At 40.0% G+C, this 18,991-nt stretch overlaps 1 protein-coding gene across 4 annotated transcripts in view; it reads left to right on the top strand.

The window, feature by feature from the left end:
* Positions 1–18,991, top strand: part of tnk2b (tyrosine kinase, non-receptor, 2b) — a 44,788-nt gene that overhangs the window by 6,402 nt on the left and 19,395 nt on the right. For 3 of the 4 annotated variants that reach the window (XM_088311568.1, XM_088311567.1, XM_088311570.1), the window contains exons 1-3: positions 6,172–7,498; positions 17,792–17,969; positions 18,205–18,275. In XM_088311568.1, coding sequence (XP_088167694.1) covers positions 7,418–7,498; positions 17,792–17,969; positions 18,205–18,275 — 330 coding nt within the window. In that variant the 5' untranslated portion in view covers positions 6,172–7,417. Of the gene's footprint in view, positions 1–865; positions 1,043–6,171; positions 7,499–17,791; positions 17,970–18,204; positions 18,276–18,991 lie in introns of those variants that run through there. The other variant, XM_088311569.1, reaches the window with a different exon arrangement.

Genomic DNA, 18,991 nt, shown 5'->3' with positions numbered 1-18,991 from the left:
TTATCCTCCGTTATAAGACTCGCTGATTGTTTGTGTGCTCACGAAAACATTACTTTGGCACCGTGTCGTGGAACCTCTTTTTTTTTTTTGTCATTGTGTTAAATTTATTGATGGTGTCTGGTTTTGTTCTCTGTCCTTGAATGCATCTCATACAACAGCTGTTTATTTTCCTTGTACTACCTGCACTGGGCTCCGTTTCTTTGGGGACACTCCGAATAACCTAACGCCACATTTAAAAAATGTTCTGAGGGAAGCAGCGCACGTAGCGTTTTTCCAACGCCCTCATGATGAGCCAATGGGAATTTTTGGGGGCGTGTTTGGAAACAGGCAGTTTTTGGTCCCTATGCCCTACACCAGGGGTGTCAAACTCATTTTTGTGGACGGGCCACATCATAGTTGTGGTTTCCCTCAGAGGGCCGGTATGACTGTGAACCCATATAACTTGATTGGAAAGCCAGTTTTGAAATCGGAAGCTAGTAAGTAATTGTTCAACAATTTTTCAATTTATTTTAAAAGGGGAGGATTGGTAACAAATAAATGGCAATATCTCATATCTCAGTGTTGTTCAAAGTGAAGAAAATATGCTAGAAACAGGAAGTTGATGCAGATGATTTGCCCTTTTGCCGGCCACATAAAATGAGGTAGCGGGCCAGATCTGGCCCCCGGGCCTTGAGTTTGACACCTGTGCCCTACACATAGCAGGGGTTCACTGTGTTGGTTTCATAACTTTTGTAATTGGAACATACTTCATTCGTAAGATGCTTTACAATCCCCTAAGAAAATGATTGATCGAGTTAATTTCTTTGGCGTATATTAGAGACTTGTCTGATTTTGTATGACCCATCAGTGTTATTTTTATTTTCAGGAAATGCATACCTGGATCAGTTTTAACCAATGAGTGAAGATGAACTCACCATATCATGGTCTTGTAGCTGGACAAATGGACTGGGGGCCTTGTCTAAGGTTGTCTGACCTTGTGTCCTCAACCTGAGAACAACATCTGTCGAAGACAACTGCATTTCTTGGGCCATCAACGTCGCAGGTAAGAATGCTTTGTTCTTCACAATCTCTGGATCTGTATAATTTGTGTGGTTGGATCGGATGTGTGCAATGTGTACAAAAAGGGCCCTTTTGATTGATACCACTTTGTTGGATGGTCATGTTCACTCGGCACAATAATTGTGAAATGAAGTGCGAGTCATGGTGGCTGTGACCCACACACAGTATGCTGGCCAGACAGACACTCTTGGAAAAAAAAAAAAGACTTTACAGACTTAGTGTGATTTGTGCGATTGTAAGATCATGCCTCTGTGTGTATCAACTGATTTTTGTCAAATGACATACAAATAGCGGAACACGGCTGCTGTGCTTCATGTCTACTAATCAGGGGCAGTGTATCAGTGTCTCTGTTTCAAAATGTCTCCAAGCATTGCGCAAGCATGAGTGGCGGCTCTTGTCACAGATGCTTATCGTTGTCCTAAACGTACCTGTTTTTAGCCCAGCACTTTTTCTTCTGCCGTTTTAACATTATTTTAATCAAATTAATTCATTAATTTTCCTACTAACATTTCAGCACAAATAATTGTCTTGTCGGCAACATCAATATTTTAATGGTTAACTTAGTTTTACGCTTTTATAGCCCTTAATTACAGTTAATTAAAAAAAAAAAAGTTGGACAATCTGTGGGCTGAGTAGCATCCCACAACAGATTTTTTTTTACCTTTTAAAGGTATAATGGAATTATTTTCCAATGCCAATAAACACAATTCTGAAAAATAACTTTTAAGGCGAACTTTTGCGCTGTTTAAAGCAGTAATGAATGACAGGAACTAAAGCAGTAAACTAATGGCGAAAAGATGAACACGGAAGGATGTGGACATCATAGCATGGACTGAAACCTCCTAAAATAGCAGTACCATTGAGTGAGCTTTTTGTGGCGAGTGTCTCTGAATGCTTGGAGGGCCTTGGGGGCTCAGACTGACAGAGTAGACAGAGGAGGAAAGGGAGCCTCCCTGAGTCCAAGTGTGTGTGTGTCTGTGTTGGGGTGGGTGTGGGTGCGTGCGTGTGTTTGTGTGTGGAGGCATGTAAGAAGCAGGACAGTGTTATTTTAACCCTGATCCGGCTGTCACACCATACCACCTAGTCCTACTCTCATCATCTCTTCCTGTACTAAATATGTGCACCATTTTTTTTAACCTATACAGTTTTCCATTGTCATTCAGTTTTTTTTATTTTTTTATAAATATATTCAAAACCTCTGTAGTATCTTCATTGACAAGTGCATTCTTAAGGGCACAGTTGTGTTGTTGTCTTTCTTATCTTCGACTATGTTCAGTCACTTACTTCTGGGTAGCAGGGCCCGGAAGTGCAGATTACATATTGACCATGCGCGCATACACACGCGCACAAACAAACAGTAGAGCGATGATGCAATTCTGTAGTGGCCATGAATGAGACCATGTTTGTGTGTGTGCGCGCAAGAACACACAGAGAAAGTGTTTGTACGAAGCAGCAATATTTAATATTAGCAATATTATTATTATTATTATTATTATTATATTAGTTGTTAGTGCTGCAATTGGCTGGCAACCAGTTCAGGGTGTCCCCCGCCTACTGCCCGAAGATAGCTGGGATAGGCTCCAGCACCCCGGCGACCCTAGTGAGGAGAAGCGGTACAGATAATGGATGGATGGATAGTTTCTAGTGATTGATAGATAATAATTAAACCTATTAGTGATATTAGATTAAATCAGATTGCTGTCACGTGATCACAACAACCATTATCTAAATGACTGCTTCACTCATGATGTGCCACTTTCTTAACGTTGCTTAACGCCGCCCTCTTGTGGCCGGAGAAGATAATGTCGTTCCTGTATTTATTATACAGTCCTTGATTTACAGTGAACCCACGCATAGTCGCTCTTCAGCACTCGGAAATTCACAGGTTCACAGCGGCTTGGTAATTCATGGTAGTTAATATATAATATATGATTATAATAATTATGATTAATAATAATAATACTAAATAATTAATAATATGTTATTTTTTTTTTTTAATATTATTACGTTTGCAAATCTAATATTTGAAAACAAAAGCTAAGGTTGTAGATGAAAATTATGTCTATAAATAAATTACACAGTGAGTCATAAAATATGACTAGGTCACATAATAGGTTAAGGCAATGAAACGCATTCTGCTCTTGTGATTTGAAGGCTGAATGCATTAATAGTGATATTATTACCACAGAGAGACTTTAAACCCTCTGCATGACATGGATGACCAGGCACTCGGATGGCAGTGAAACACTGAGAGCTTTACCTCCTGATGACTTGCAAAGCTCATCACCTGCGACCTTGGCATCAACACACATAGCTGAGGCTTTGGGGCCCTCCTGTCATACTTGTGCTTCCCTCATCCTGCCCTCCGCTGCCTTCCGCTGGTCAGCGTGCTTTAGCTCGCCTGTTAAATCCCACCTGTTTAGCTTGAAGGGACTCGGGAAAGCCAACACCTCCCACACTCATGCGTGCCTTCAACATTTCTTAGAAAGACAGTATGAGATCTGAGAATTATGTAGCATGTATCATACACACTCACACTGAGCCAAAGTGGAAATCCTTCTGGGAAAGGGACGATAAAGATTGATTCGTTAAGGATAATATTTCTCCCAGCAACTCATATTGTGTTCTGCCTTGTGAATGGAAGTCATTAGAATGCTGAACTTGTCAAAGCCAGTTTGATTTAAACTGAGCGCGCCGAGTGGGGTGCAGGCTATCGTTCAACAATGCATTTTCCATTAGCTTGACACTTGTGATTGCACGACTTTGAAATCGGTGCACGGTCTTTTTCACATTGTAACCGCTGCAATGCAACTAGCAGTATGGCTCGTTTCCAAATATTAGAACTTTATATTTTAATTTCTTCGCCCAAGAGCATGGTTCCAGGCAATTAAGACATGCTTGTCACAGGACTTAAATTCAAACTTTTTTGCAGTTTTTTTTGTTGATCATATTTCCACCCATGCAAGCACCTCGCTCATATAGACTTCAGGGATTTCAACCTACTCCTGTTCAACAGTATATCACTACCCCATAAGGCTGTGGTCTTCCCCCAGCAATCGTAAAGAGACGGCAGGACTGTGGAGTCGTGGCCCTTCACGTCGCTAAGGACTCTCACTGGTCTGTTTGGTCTGAGCGTTCTATACCTTTACACCCACAGCCTGTCTGATCCACCTCTCCCAATGATCCATCATATGGAAAGAGAAGGCGTTTTAACAGGCTCAGCTTTACTTTCCCTCGACTCAAGTTGCCTGACAAATAAAGCTGTTGGGGCCCTGGCGTTTTTTTGTTAAAGAATTTTTCCAGGGTTTGTAAAGACATTTTTTCAAGTCTGGGGATCAGTAGTGATTGTCAGTTAAACTTTGACTTCAACATTTGCTTTTCTTGCTGATCAGATTTGTGGCTGATTGTCATATTTCTCAGCATATTTTTGGTTTGTGTACCTCCTGACCTTTTGTCAAATCATGAGTATCCCGTGACTCATACATTCTCCAAAAGTAGAACGTCGTGTTGTGTTGATTCTTTGAAAAGTACTACATGCCATAACCGAATACAATACTAATATGTCATGGTATTGACACTGCAGTGTGCGTGCTAGCAGCGTCCACCGCATGCACTCAGCATGCAGCAGCGCGGACGAGTTGGCAGACAGCCTCCGGCAGTCATGAAAGCCCTCACTGGGACCCTGTTTGCAGTTCTACTTTTTACTGCCGGCCGCCAAGTATGGCCAGTGTGGTGGCAGCAATAGGACCAAACCATCCAGTCTTGTTCATGTTCATAAAAATATATTTTTCTGCCTTTTTAAAAGTATTTTGTCATTTTTTTTTTTTTATGTTTTATCACCACAGTATCAAAAATGTTATTTGATTTTTTTTTTTTTTCCTTGGGTATCGATATCGAGTTTGAAATTTTAATATTGTGACAACCCATGAAGAAAATAACACAACTGGTTATTAAATTAATTATATTTAATTAATTAAATTTTAAATTAATAAAATGTTCCATATTCATTACATTGCAATTAATAAAATGTAATTAATTAAATGTATTTACATTATTTTTTAATTAATACTTTAAATTATTGAATACAATTGCCATGACAATACATAACAAAGGAAAAAAATAGGACTCAAAACAAAGAAAAAAAATGCCTTTTGAATGTAACTCATAACATTTACATAAAAAACTGGAGCTTCTTTGAATAACTCACCTTTAAACAGACTTTTAACCTTTAAATAAATATTACAACAAAATAATCTTCAGACCCACTATAGCAGTTTTCTGTGATTTTGGCATGTTTATGTCACAACTTATTTATCTTGGAATTAAAATATTAAATGTTTTCAGTTCCACCCTGCAATATGCTGATGTGCCCCTGGTCGGGAAAAACTGAGAGTAAATTCAAACCATGAAGAAGTGCATTTTGTAGAAATATGATGAAATGGATGCAGTGGTGGTGTTGCGGATCAGAGATGTTGCTTTAGAAGCTGATGTAGGCTCAGCGAGGTTGTAAGCCTTTGACACCAATTCTGATTGGCTACTCCACAGCTGCAAGCTTGACCAATAAGAAGGACCCATGTAGATTTTCAGCAGCATGCCGTTAAAACCGGAAAACAAAGATGTAAAAATAAAGTCTAATAAAAAAAGCAATGAAAACTTGCATTTTGCAAATTCTACTGTTCATTTTATACATTTCGTGTGTGACACTAACACATCTTGAAGAGAGGCAGAGTCATGAGAGGAAATGAGAGGAAAAAAAGCTAATTCTGCCCAGTGTGTTGCAAATCACCAGCCGAGGATATCAACAAAACTGGAATGGACACGAGATTGGGAGAGGAGTCGGCCACAATTGGTGAAGGTGAGGCAAGTGATTTGGAAAGGAGAAATAATAAAAATGGTGAATGTGGTTTCAAATAAGTTCCATGTAAGCAGTAAGATGTTATTTCAACTACAATTTAGGAAAGACCAGGAGGCACAGTCATGTCCAAACACATGCACTTGCACACACACACACATACTGTTCTTTTATTCTATTTTCTTCTACATCCAGATGTCCATTCAGTTTGGAGCCAGATGGTCTGGATACCTTCCCAGTAGTGGGAGAGGTGCTTTTGACACACGCACACACAAAGCATCATGGCATTTTTTTTTTTTTTTTTAATCTCTCTCAGATGGAAGATTAACTCTCTTCATTAGGGCTCCCCCTCCTGTTACCCTTGCCCCTCCTACTACTCCCTCACACACAACTTCCCTTGCCGCCATTGGCTGCCTTTATCAGGACCACCATAAACTGGCTCAATGCTGACTTCGGGACACAGGACAGTGAGGGTGGATTTTGCTACGGCAATAGAGGAAGCGACCACCCGGATCAAGAGGGGGTGTGGAAAGCAGTTTAAAGGGGTTCAGATTCACACGAGGAAGGGAGGGTCCGGCAGTAACAACAACAACATGGGATTAGGCATCAACCGAGCAATCAGGAAGACGGTTTAAGTCAAAGCAGCATTAAATATCCCCTAAGACTATATTTGCGGCAGACATCCGCTTCTGAAAGACAGGAAGGATGAAATAATTAAAAAAAAAAAAATCAATGTTGATGGACTGGTAATATTAATGACCGGAGCACAGCGAGAGAAACGGAGAGCGCAGCATCGCTGGATATGAAAGAAGAGCATGCATCAGCACTAAAACTGTGCAAAGGATGAGTCAGAGAGACGGTGATGCAATTTTGGTAGTGGTCTGAAGGAAGAATGGAAATGGAGTCTTTCGGATCCCGAACTTTCAGTGCCCCACGTTGCTTGCTTATGTCAGCTCTCCTTGCCATCTGCAGCAGCTCTGCTGAGGACCAAAGTAAGTGATTTCCATGTCTGGGCTGAACAATGACCACCAGATGAATGTGATGTGATCAGCTTTGAACTATCCAGGACGGAGATCACCAACTCACATTGTGTTGGGAGCTAACTTTCCATTATTCTTCCGATATTCTCCAGCTTGGAGAACATCGAATATGTGGCTAATTTGTGTATTGGTAAAGGATTACTTTTCCAGAGCTCACCAGAATGCTCCATCAAATCAGTTATTGCAAAGACCAGCACCTGGGCAGTGAGCGCAGCCATTATCAGTGAACCGTGACCTCTTTGTCTAAGCTGACTCAACCAAAATGAGGACTACAATGTAGGTGGGAGTATTGCTCAGTGGAATATAAATGAACTCTAAGCTACGCACCAGCAGTGAATTTTGGTCTGTGGATGACGAGCAGAAGGAAGGAAAAAACGTCGAACGAAGCCGACTTGAACCTTTTGACTGACTACGTGACTTAAGCTGGACTTGGAAGCAAGTATACTTCTGATGTGGAAGTGCTGCAATGGGGGAGACGGCAGAATACCAGAGGCTGCAAGAGACTTCAGAACCTGACTGCCACTGCGTAACCAGTGATGATGACGAGGTAGATCTCTCCTTTTCATGTCATCGTTATTTGTCACACACACCAGCAAAGCAATATTCCATGGATTAACGATTGACGTTTCTCAGTGTTCTTACATATTCCAAAAACGTGTTAGGTTAATGGAAGACTCTAAATCGGCCCCAAGTACGAATGCGAGTGTGAATGCTTGAATGTTTGTTCGTCAAATGATTAAACAAAGACAGTATAAAGAATTTATTTAAAGTAACGATCACATCACCCTGTGTTTATAGCACACGTATCAGGTTATACAATCTCTTAACTACACGATAGTAAACCCAAGTAGTGACAATCTAAAATAATTGCACCGTAACTGCATTTTGATTTTTAAGTACATCTTTGGAGTCATTTTCTTTGAATCCTACCAAACTCCTTTGCTACTGTAGTTCTACCTCTACCGGCTGCTGATACGTGCTGCATTGCTCAAAGCGCATTTTGATTCCATGACTTCTCATCGACAACACTTGATCGTTGAAATATGAGAGAGCAGCAGAGGGCAAATGTGAAGGTAGGATTCAGATGGGATGTGAAAGCCAGACTTATTTTTTCTCTTTATTTTACTTCCTGTGTGATCTAACAGAGTCATGCATTCCCCTGAGGCCATTTTAATTTCCCATTTTGCGCGATTGAACTCATGTGATGCGAGTGTGTCTCGACTTTGCAAAATGAGTGTTTGTATGATTTTTTTTTTTTTTTTTTTTTTTTCCCTGATGTAATGCATGACTGATCCTTGTTTGAGTCTCTGTAATCTTATTTGCTCATTAGATAATTTGATGTCAGTTTATAACAAAGTTAACATTGTCAAGGCATGTTGGATTCTATTAAGTGTTTGAGCATTTAATTTGCCACGTGTAGTAATTTTTTGCTGGATTCCAAAAGTCCTACATTGAGCAACATGGCTACAACTGACTCAACTAACTTACTGTGTGCGTTGTGTGGTTTGGCTACTAGTTTTCCTGATTGGCCGCTGTTAGGCCACTGATTTTGCTGTGATTTAAAATTTGATTCGCCGCTGTAAGGTATTGTAACATCACAGATGCATTGCTTCCAATTGTCATGGATTGTCTGTGTTCAATTAAATTAAATTACGTTTTATAAAAGGCTTTCGTGAGCAGCTATCGTTTTTTATAATGCAACGTAATACAGTAGGTTCGTGGCTTTTGAGCTGAGAGCCGCTCAACTAAAATGAACACCTAGAGAGGAAACCGATGAAATGGTAAACTATATTAAATGATGATTCATATTTTCATCATTTTCAGTGAAAGTATTTCGATGATTCATTCGTTTGATGATAATAATCCTCATGAATGATTTTAAGGACTTTTATCAATCTCAGCAAATAAAAAGTTCTCCACTTTCTCAAATTCACACTATTGAGTTGGTAAGAGACATTAATATTAAAAGCCTTTGGTAAATAGTTGTAGGCCAACTTATGCCGTCAGATAATTGTAACTAATTTCAAAACAGGACAAAGTGGTCTAAATCAGTGGTCTCCAACCACTGGGCTGCGGACCAGTAAGGGGCCGCTGGACGCACAGATGAGTGAAAAAAGGCAGTGCACTACTTCCGATTTATTTATTATTCAAGGCTGATAAATATTTTATTTTGAAAAGTGACCCGCTTTTCTGCGGGACATCCATTTATGAATGACTCTTGACGCATGTCAAGATGCTAATTGTCTCCGTCGCATTAAGCTAATATAAAACACAAGTTAGCAAAATGAGTACAAAATCAGACCACTCTGCACAATATGTGGCGAGCGGTACTTAATAAAGCGTAATGGTAAGTTATGTATATCCATGCACTTGTTCTGTGGTACCTTATGTTGGTACATTTCAGGTGGACGCTGCTAATAAAAATGTGGCTTCACGTTTATTGTAGTATCTACAAAATATCCAAGTTTTTCTGTTGCTCTTTCATGCACCTGTTGTTGTAGCATTTTATTAGTCGGCCAACGCCACCTTCCCACCCCAGCCTCGTGGTTGCTGGTCCGCAAAAGTTATGGACCGGTCCGCGATGGAAAAAAGGTTGGGGACCACTGGGCTTAATTATGTAACTCACCTTTTGTCAAAATAAAATTAAATTACTGGTGGGTGTGGTAGTGGTGAATGTTGAGCCCCAAATGATTAGCTCCGTCCCTGCATTGAGCCAGTGACGTCACAAGCCGGCTGACGTAGCCCAAGTGTAATTAGCGTGATTAGAATTGATAAAGAAGGCAGCTGGTAGCAACGAGAACTAATGTGAATGGCATAAAGACATGTTCACACAGGAGTGGAAACTCTTTTCCTCGATCAGTTATGAGTGACCCACAAGGAGGGGGCGGAGGCAAAACAAGTATACAGTAGCAGCAATTCAATTTTGCATTGAGGCTGCAACATAACAAAATGTGGAAAAAGTGAAGCGCTGTGAATACTTTATGGACGTACTGTATGATTATCCTTATTTATTTCGAGAACTTTTTTTTTTTCTTTTGGATTTTTTTTTGCTAACCAAAGTTAAATAATCCAACCAAGGAAACTATAAATACGAGCCTCCAACTGTGTGCGGCAGACTGCGTGTGTGTGATATGGGAGTGCATGTGCATGCATGGCATTGATTGACACGCTTTAGTTACGCGTTTTGGCACAACTGTCTCAGACAGTGTCGCAGCGTGACGGGTTTTAAAATAATCATTTTAAATGACGGCATTTTTTTTTCTTTTAATGAAACATTGGAAACTACTTTGCTAAGATTTTGTCTCGAGACAAAAACAAAAAGAGGTAGGGAAACCCTTTAGGTCACTGTAGGTCTGCCTTAATTCTAATGTACATGCCTTAACAATTCCTTAAAAAAAAAACCCTCAGTATTTTTACATCAGAAAACATAATTTCCTGGTCATCCCTTTTCCAGTCGGAATGACATTAATTGATATTTATTTTCTATACCTATTCGATATGTTAACTAATAGGACAAATTAAGTAACTGGACACTCACAAAACAGCATATAACATGAAGGCAAATGTGAAGGCAAATTCCAATATTTGGTGATTCCGTAATTAAATGTTACATTTAAAATAGGTCAACACTAATAACACACTGGTTGATGCTTAATTGTGAAGCTTTATTTAAATTGTCAAAATAGGTGTCTATTCAGTAGAGCTCAAGTCAGAATAAAATAATAACATGTAGTCATGCAAGCTCTTCCACCGAGTGGCATTATATTTGGTGCCACCTAGTGCCATGAGTTTGCAGCAGCAGGTTGACATACTGACCATTCCGGTAATCCTATTGGTCCAATCTCCTTAGCGATGAGGCAGCTGGCACCATTGTGATGCATTCCATGCACTGATATTTAAGCTGGAACCCGCAGACATAAATCAGAGTCATGATCCACACATGCATACTTTTCACCACAGCACTACATGCACTACATCTTGCTTTGTCACCGGCAAATGTGTGGATTGCTGTGTTGCGTTGCCTTGGCAACTTTTGTCATACACAATACAGTAGCCTACAGTAGGTTTCTTTTTACAGATGGTTTAAGAGCAACATTTACGTCGAATGTCATCTATTTGTTTTTCTGACATGCATGTTTGCGCTGATGAGTGTTATGAACTTTCAGTGAACTTTTTTTTTCCAATGGTGGACCTTAACCTAGATTAAAAATAGCATGTTTTGCTATAAATGCAACATGTGACCTAAAAGAGTAAGGTTCTTTGGCGTAATAGGTCACACACACACACACACGCATATACACTCTCGCACACACAACAGCGACATTGATTGCGATCTATCCCAAGCATGTTCCTATTTGTCCTGGTTACTGAGGTTGCCTTACTGTCATACATTCCATGAACCAACTTAATGAAATTACTCACATGAGGAAGTGAGGGTATCTTACAGAAAGGAAGCTGTAGAAGGGAAGGCTCTTTGCTATTTTCTTGTTGTCCGGTCAAATCCTGCGTAATGAACAAATTTGAATTACCTAAAAGCTGTATAATGAGACCCAGATTTGGTTCTCAAAGTGAAGCAAGGAGCCACTTACCTTTTTGCTAAACACTTGGATCCCAATGGCTTGGCTGTTTGTGTTTGTCTAATTCATTTTCTGAATTTCATCAGATCTCTTTATGATGAGTTTTATGAGATGTTTTAGTGACAAAATATACAACCAAAATTAACACAAACATGCCGCATTAAGCCAATTTAGGCAACTTAGCTTTTACCTCAGATATACACCTTAAACTTAGGTGCCTAATCATGACAGTTTTAACCCCCCATTTAGTGAAACAAAAAAAAATAAGAGAAACCTAGATTTATGCTGAGAAAAGTAAGCTGTGAAATTGGAAAGCCATACGCGAGGGTATCTTCAGCAAAGTGAATTGAAACAAGCATTGCTGCTGTTAAAAAGCAGCTGGTAAGGGTTTGCTTTTAGTCAGCCAAGCAAGTGGGAGAGAGCGATAACATTTTTGGAGGATTAGTGGCAGGAAATAAAAGGCAGCGCCAAATAAAGAAGCAAATGCCATGGGTCAAGTTAGACCCTGGGGAGAGAGGGGAACTTGCGAGTGGGGTGAAAAAGTGGATGGAGGTGAGATGAGTTGGCAAAAATCGTACACCAATAGGAGTACTTTATGACAATATGACTATAGTCTTCCAAATAATAACTTGAGCAAGAGTATTTGCTGAAAGTAAATTTTTGAGTACTACTAAGTAACTGGTAATTAAATTCTGATTTGTTTTCTAATGTGCACATGAATGTAACACGCACATTCAGATATTGTCCAACATCCCTTTAACTAACTGTATATGTATATGTGTATATGTACACTTTGGCATGTTTAGGGTTAGGGTTAATTTCAATTAAGGGGAGTGTGTGCGTGTACATGTTGGTGTGTTTTTGGGGAGGGTGGTGGTGATTGCATCACAGGAAACAAGCTCTCCATCCTGCAATTGAATGTGACCCTTTGGCACTGGATCAAATGCTTCTCTGGGGCTGAATACCATGACTCCTCTGTCTTCTGCGCCGTGTGCTGCTCTATATTACACTGGCTGGCTGACTGCAGAGGAGGAGGGTGGGAGCAAGGACTGGGTAACAAGTACTGAGAAAAGTTGTGGCTCAAGGCGTTAAACAAGAAGACACCATTGTGCAAAGTCAAAAGAAGGATAGAATAGTAATGATACTCAATTACAATTTATATGGGAAAATACAGTAAAAGTTGGATCCACAGTGATTTAGAAACTGACTTTGTGTGTCAACATTGATGTCGCAGATGGGCAGCAACAGGCCCACTATCATCCAAAAGTACCATCAAGTGGAATCCAGTAGGTCCAAGAGCAACGAAATCTGCTCCATGTTCTATTTTAAGATTACGAGGAGGTCAATGGGAGATGTTTGTTTGTGATGTGTGTACCGAGCCACGTGAGAAGGGCCGAATAAGAGGAAACATTAGTTATTTTTTTTTTTTCCATTTCTTCAGACACACGGAGGTTCTTTTTTACCTCCTTTAAGAGAAGACATTTCATCACAAGCAAAGAGGGGGTGCTGTCCCTGAAACCATCCAGATACTCATCTTGTTGCACTTTATGAAAAAAAAATGATGACGAAACCAGAGACTGGCTGCATATCTCCAGTCTGTCTGGCTGACTCAAGGGTGATTGACCAAGGGAGAAGAAACGCCTATTTTTAGCCCCACGCTGGATGGAAGAATGAAAAAGCAAACAGACAGTAGCTACGCATGCAGTCAGACTGCGAGTGAGACGGCGAGTAAGAGGGATTCTGTGAGACTAAAGAAAGGGAGGGGAGAGGGAGGAGTGATTCATTTGTGAAGTTCTGCAAAGTTTGGATCCCTGGCTCACTCCTGTTTAGGGAGAACACATTGTAGGACTGGCTGTTTAGCGTCACTCACTCTTTTTGCAGACTGAAATGCCTCTCTGCCTATGTTGGTGAGTCAAAACTGAAGAACGGACTTTCAGAGGGATTGGCCTGCCATGGAATGTTGTAGATTTAAACACAGTTTTGTGAGACGCCGTTTGCACCCCTCCTGGCTTCAAAGCTCCAGATCTGGATCCAGGGAGTTGGTCTACCCATTGTTTGAGACGCTAGGAAGCTTAGAATGGGAGCAGAGTGGTTCTTCTAATGGTTTGGAGGACAAGCCGAAACCACAAAGCACATTTGTTGCCTCCTCCACTCTTAAGGACTGAGGAATTCAGGATGCGACGCTTTGACAAGCTGAGAAAGTCATTCCCCTTCCTGGCGCACTTTCATGTATATCGAGTAAGTTTGTTTGGCTTCTGTGTAGTCAGAAAGAATTATGTGTGTGGGTGCAGCTGGACCAAGGCTGTCCGCTGGGAGAGCTGTTATTGCAGCAGGATGTAAGAGCAGATACGGGTCATGACTTTTGCCATTGGTACTTGTGTGTTTGTGTGTGTCTGTGTGCGAATGTGATCTGCAAATCTGTCATCTGGAAGTCTACATTCTTAGGAAGTAATTAAACTGCGGTTTTCTCGCTGTGTATCTATAAATAAAGCTGCGGACAAACAGCTTCCGAGCACTTACTGATGGTGTACTGGTACATTTGCCTGTCTTTGGTTCAGGCTGCGTGAGTTTTGTTCTCTTTCAGTAATGGTGGGAGTGAATTGTTGTCCATCTCTACCTGTACATGTGACCTGCGACCTCTGGCGACCAGTCCAGGGTGTAGATCAACTTCTGGCGATCAGCTCCCTGCTACCTTGAATCAGATTCACAGCATAGATAACAGATTGATGGATGGATGCATCCATGTTTATGTTGTCTAAAACGGAGCTTGATTTATTTATGGTTTATGGTAGGTTGTGATCTGCATAATAATCAGTTTAATAATTGGTCATTAGGATTTGTTTGAGTTGATTATAGTTTGACCATATTTTTGAGGCAATCAAGACACACTGGCATGCGCTACTTGTCTGTAAAGAGCAGAGGCACTTTGATTTGCTATTCTACATGGCATCTACAGTGGGAAGCTGAGTCACCGTCCTTCCATGTAAACCTCTTATTTGACATTATTATTATGATCAAAATAGAACTATAAAATATGCGAATTCCTTGAACAAAATTGATTAATCAATCGTAAATCTTCCCTATTTATTGATCTAGACATATAGTGAAATTGTACTGGTAAAGATGCACATGAGACATCTTGGCAGCAACAACCTCAACTAAATGTTTTCTATTGTTGCTGATGAATACTGCACGACGGTTGTTGATTTTACGAATGTCCTTTGGGCTGTTGTGCTGTTGCATCTGTTGATTTTTCATTTGGCATGCAAATACAATTGGCACTCTCTTGCATGTATTTCATAAACTTCATAAAATCCATTTTCTCAATCACAAAATTGTCACTGTCTCTCCGTCGTACTTCACAGTTAGGATGAGGTTTTAATATGATGATGTTGTACCGGAACTTTTTCTCCTGGTTAGCACGATGGCCTCACAACCAGTTCAGGGTGTCCCCCGCCTACTGCCCGTAGATAGCTGGGATAGGCTCCAGCGCCCCCCCGCGAACCTCGTGAGGAGAAGCGGTCCAGATAATGGATGGATGGAAAATCCTCCTATCTCTGTAGTCCCTGTGAAAGTAGACTGATTTGCTTTGTATGTGTTCCTTTTTTTCAAATACATTTTTTGCAAACATATGCTTTTACGTTGCCAAATGTTTTTGTTTTGATTTTTGTTTGTTTTTGTTTTTTTTATTTTCTGACTCATTACAGTCCAAACCAGAAGCTGAATCATAATTGTCAGTGCATTTTCTCCTCTGTCAATTTGATATAACGTCCTTTTTTGGTAATAAAATGATAAAAACATGCCCCCCCGTCCAATTCATCGATTAATTGACAGATGAATCAGTTGTCAAAATAAACTTAAGTTGCAGCCCTAGTCTTCTCACCAATATGTTATGTCTACCACAACAGTTATTTTAGTCCAGAGTCTATGGTCTATAGCTCAGATTTGACACTGCTGTGCAAAGAGGCCAGACAGGAAACTGAGTTGCCTCATCTTCCCTGCGTGGTAAACTAACACGTATGTGTTGCCTGCGTAGGACGATCAGGCTTGCCTTGTGGAGGTGAAGGGCAATAACTCATACTGCAGCATCAGTACAGACCCTCAGTGTTGTTTGAGTCCAGAAAAAAAACAAATATACAAATTCATTCCAAAATGAATGTTTTCTAAATCATAATCAGGTCAAGATAATTTAAACAGTTTTACATTAATTTCTGCCAACTGTGCAGACACAATTTAGCATGAAACTTAGTCTGGCATTACAGCTATGAACCCAGCATACAAAAAAAAGACACTGCCATTTTTTTTCAACTATTATAATTGATGAGGATTGGTGATTCTTAAAAATTGGAATGGATTGGAAACATCTCTGGGAAGAATACATATCCAGTGTTCTGCTGTGATTTGTGCATATAACTTGTGGGCCTGTAGTATTCCCTCGGATACCCGTTCATTATTAGGGTTGTTTGTTTTTTAACCTCGCATGTATTTCTGCATAACACCATCGTAACTGTATATAAAATGTGTTTGGATATTTTTATTAGTGACACGGGAACTATTCCCTTTACGGCCTTTTCTATCAACAGATGTTTAAGCATATTGAACTGACAATCATTAAACTTGGAATAGGGAAATTCTGAGGAAACTTCACCCATTATGCATTCCTGCAAATGTTTATCAATCTTGCCGATGGCAGTGGAGCTCAACCGAGTCAACTTTGGGCCAGTGATGTTTTTTTTTTTTCTTTATTGCCGACCACAATGAGGCCACCATTACAAATGAACCACTACAAGTTCTGTTATTGTGGCAGACTTCTTATTCATCTTGTGTTTCTATTTAAGAAACAAACCAACAAACATATTATAAACATTTGCTACATGTTACAGTACAGTTTAATATTCAAAGTCCTTCCAGGGAAACCCTAGACTTTAAAGTCTTAATGTCAGACTGTCAACTATTTCAATCTGACACTCTGCCTGGAAAATTGTGTATGATGAACAGCTATCCTGGAAGGAAGTTGACCTTTCACCATGCCCATTAATAATGGTTAAATGACAGAGGGGAAGCCATGACCCCACTGAGACTGTCGCGTGACCTTCGTAACACCGCTTAGAAAGTTTCTCATTCTTATACTCTTAATTGCTACATTGTCGAATGACCCTTGAAGACTCCACTCTTATGTCCCACCAGTCATTTTCTTCAGATTATACCCTCATGTCTTGTTTTCAATCATTAGCGTTTCACTCCCCTGGAGTGTATAATGACTGTTACTGTAGCGGCGGATCGTTTTCTCACAAACAACTACATCATCATTCACTCAGTTGTCAAATTATTAGGGGCACCTGCCCCATTCTGCCGACTATATACTTTTGACCAGTGGAGCCGAAATTTTGGTGGTTGGAGACCTCTGCTATGAACACCAACCAGTTCAACAACTAGTTTTACGTTTATTGTGAGGTATTAGTTTGCAGTATTGTGGGTGCTCTGAGAGGGGCAATTAGAAGCAGCTCCGCATACGATGCAGTGCAGTATTCATCGTATCTTACAAACTTGGAGTTTGGAGAGTTGGACATAATCAACTGCTTACCTGTATAACATTGATGGGAAAATGAAGCTTCAAATTTGCCTCATGGAACAGTTGTGGTTTTTAACTCCTCTAGATGGTACTCTCTGTTCAACATTGGGCTGAAAGCACACCACCTTGCAAGTTCTTAAAACCCTTTTATTTAACACAACAGTGCCATCTAGAGGACTCAAAAAATACAACTCGTTCATGAAGCAAATTTGAAGTTTCATTTTCCCGACAGCAGTGTATCAAAAGTTGCAGATTATTTGGGTCTCTTAAAGTCGAGCAAACATGGAGCAGGTACACTTCATCAGCATGAAAGGAGCACTTTAGATTTCCCAGGACACATGTCGGGATTCACCTTCATGGCTAGACAATGCACAGCCATGACTAAAATGTTGTAGCTTGGCAGAATGTAGCATGTTGTCGGAACGTTCAATAATCATCTTGTATATTCTCATCATCATGTATTTGTTTACTGCAAGAGTGAACATATGGAGCCACTCTCCTCTTTGGCTGATATTTGTTCAACCTATATTCGGATGTCATTCTTCTTACAGACACTACTCAAACACACTTATGTGTTTGACTGTTGGTTGCATTGTTTGCACGTTTGATTGAAACAATGTCCTGCTAACAAAGTAGAAAAGCAAAAAACAAAACACCATATAATGAGCAGCTTCCTGTGTTCTGTTTGCAGAAACTGGGCAATAATATGCAGTGTGAGGAAGGCACTGAATGGCTGCTGGAGCTGCTGATAGAAGTACAATTGCAGCAGTACTTCCTGCGAATCAGAGATGACCTAAACGTCACACGGCTCTCCCATTTTGACTATGTCAAGAATGATGACCTGGAAAAGATTGGCATGGGTCGACCTGGTGAGAAACTAGCCATTCTCCTTTGTGCATTTCTACAGAAGTTTTGCATTTCTGGATGTATGTTACTTGAGAACTATTTAAAGGTTGTTCAAGTTATGTGCAGTGCTATTCTTACCACATTTTTATGTAACGTTTTTATTGTTCTGATCTAACTGTAGAGCAGTATTTAGTAATAGTAAAAAGTATGCTCCCAATACTTTTACTAATTCTCTGATGATTCTCTCAATTTAAATAGGGCAGAGACGACTGTGGGAGGTTGTAAAGAGGAGGAAAGCAATGTGCAAGCGCAAGTCCTGGATGAGCAAGGTGAACACAAATCACAAACGCTTGCACACACATGTACTGCTGGATACATTTTAGCAAATGAATAAATAACCAATATTAATTGATTAATGCATACTGACAAATTTCACGTTAGTCATTTATGTTACCATTAAGGAAATGAAAAGTATTTCAAATTACTGATTGCAAAGAAACTTCCATTTCACGGTAAAATATTTAGCAAATGTAATAACTCGAATGACTGTCAATCGATGTCAATTAAGGCAACTATTCATCAGCATGCTTGGTTTTGCTGTATCTAAAAAAAAAATCAATCAAAGTGCGGCCAAATCATTCTGTGCAACCGACTGAGAACGTTGTTACCACGAGTGCTGCCGATTGAAAAGTTTGTGTAGTGTCCTGCTCAAAATACTAAATGTCTAAAGTGTACTGTTTGTAATTGATGTTGTTAATACTGTACTTCAAATCCTGCTCCAATGAGACCAAAACACTTTAATGCAGGGGTGGGCAAAGTTTTTGATTGGCGGGCCACAATGGGTTCTAAAATTTGACAGAGGGGCCGGACCAGAAGCAGATGGATGAAGTGTTTTGGTAACCTCACCTCATCGTTGAAAAAAAACCCCATTTAATTCTAAATGAAAGTGAACAAAAGTGTTCCAACAATATATATATGTCTTTGAAAAACCATGGTATTTAGAAAATAAAACATTGACTAAGTTTATTCATTTAATTTTTTTCTA

This window comes from Idiotropiscis lumnitzeri, chromosome 12 (genome assembly GCF_059441095.1).
Source record: "Idiotropiscis lumnitzeri isolate Australia: NSW breed Sydney's pygmy pipehorse chromosome 12, RoL_Ilum_1.0, whole genome shotgun sequence".
Lineage (NCBI taxonomy): Eukaryota > Metazoa > Chordata > Actinopteri > Syngnathiformes > Syngnathidae > Idiotropiscis > Idiotropiscis lumnitzeri.
This window is presented reverse-complemented; position numbering and strand designations above follow the sequence as displayed.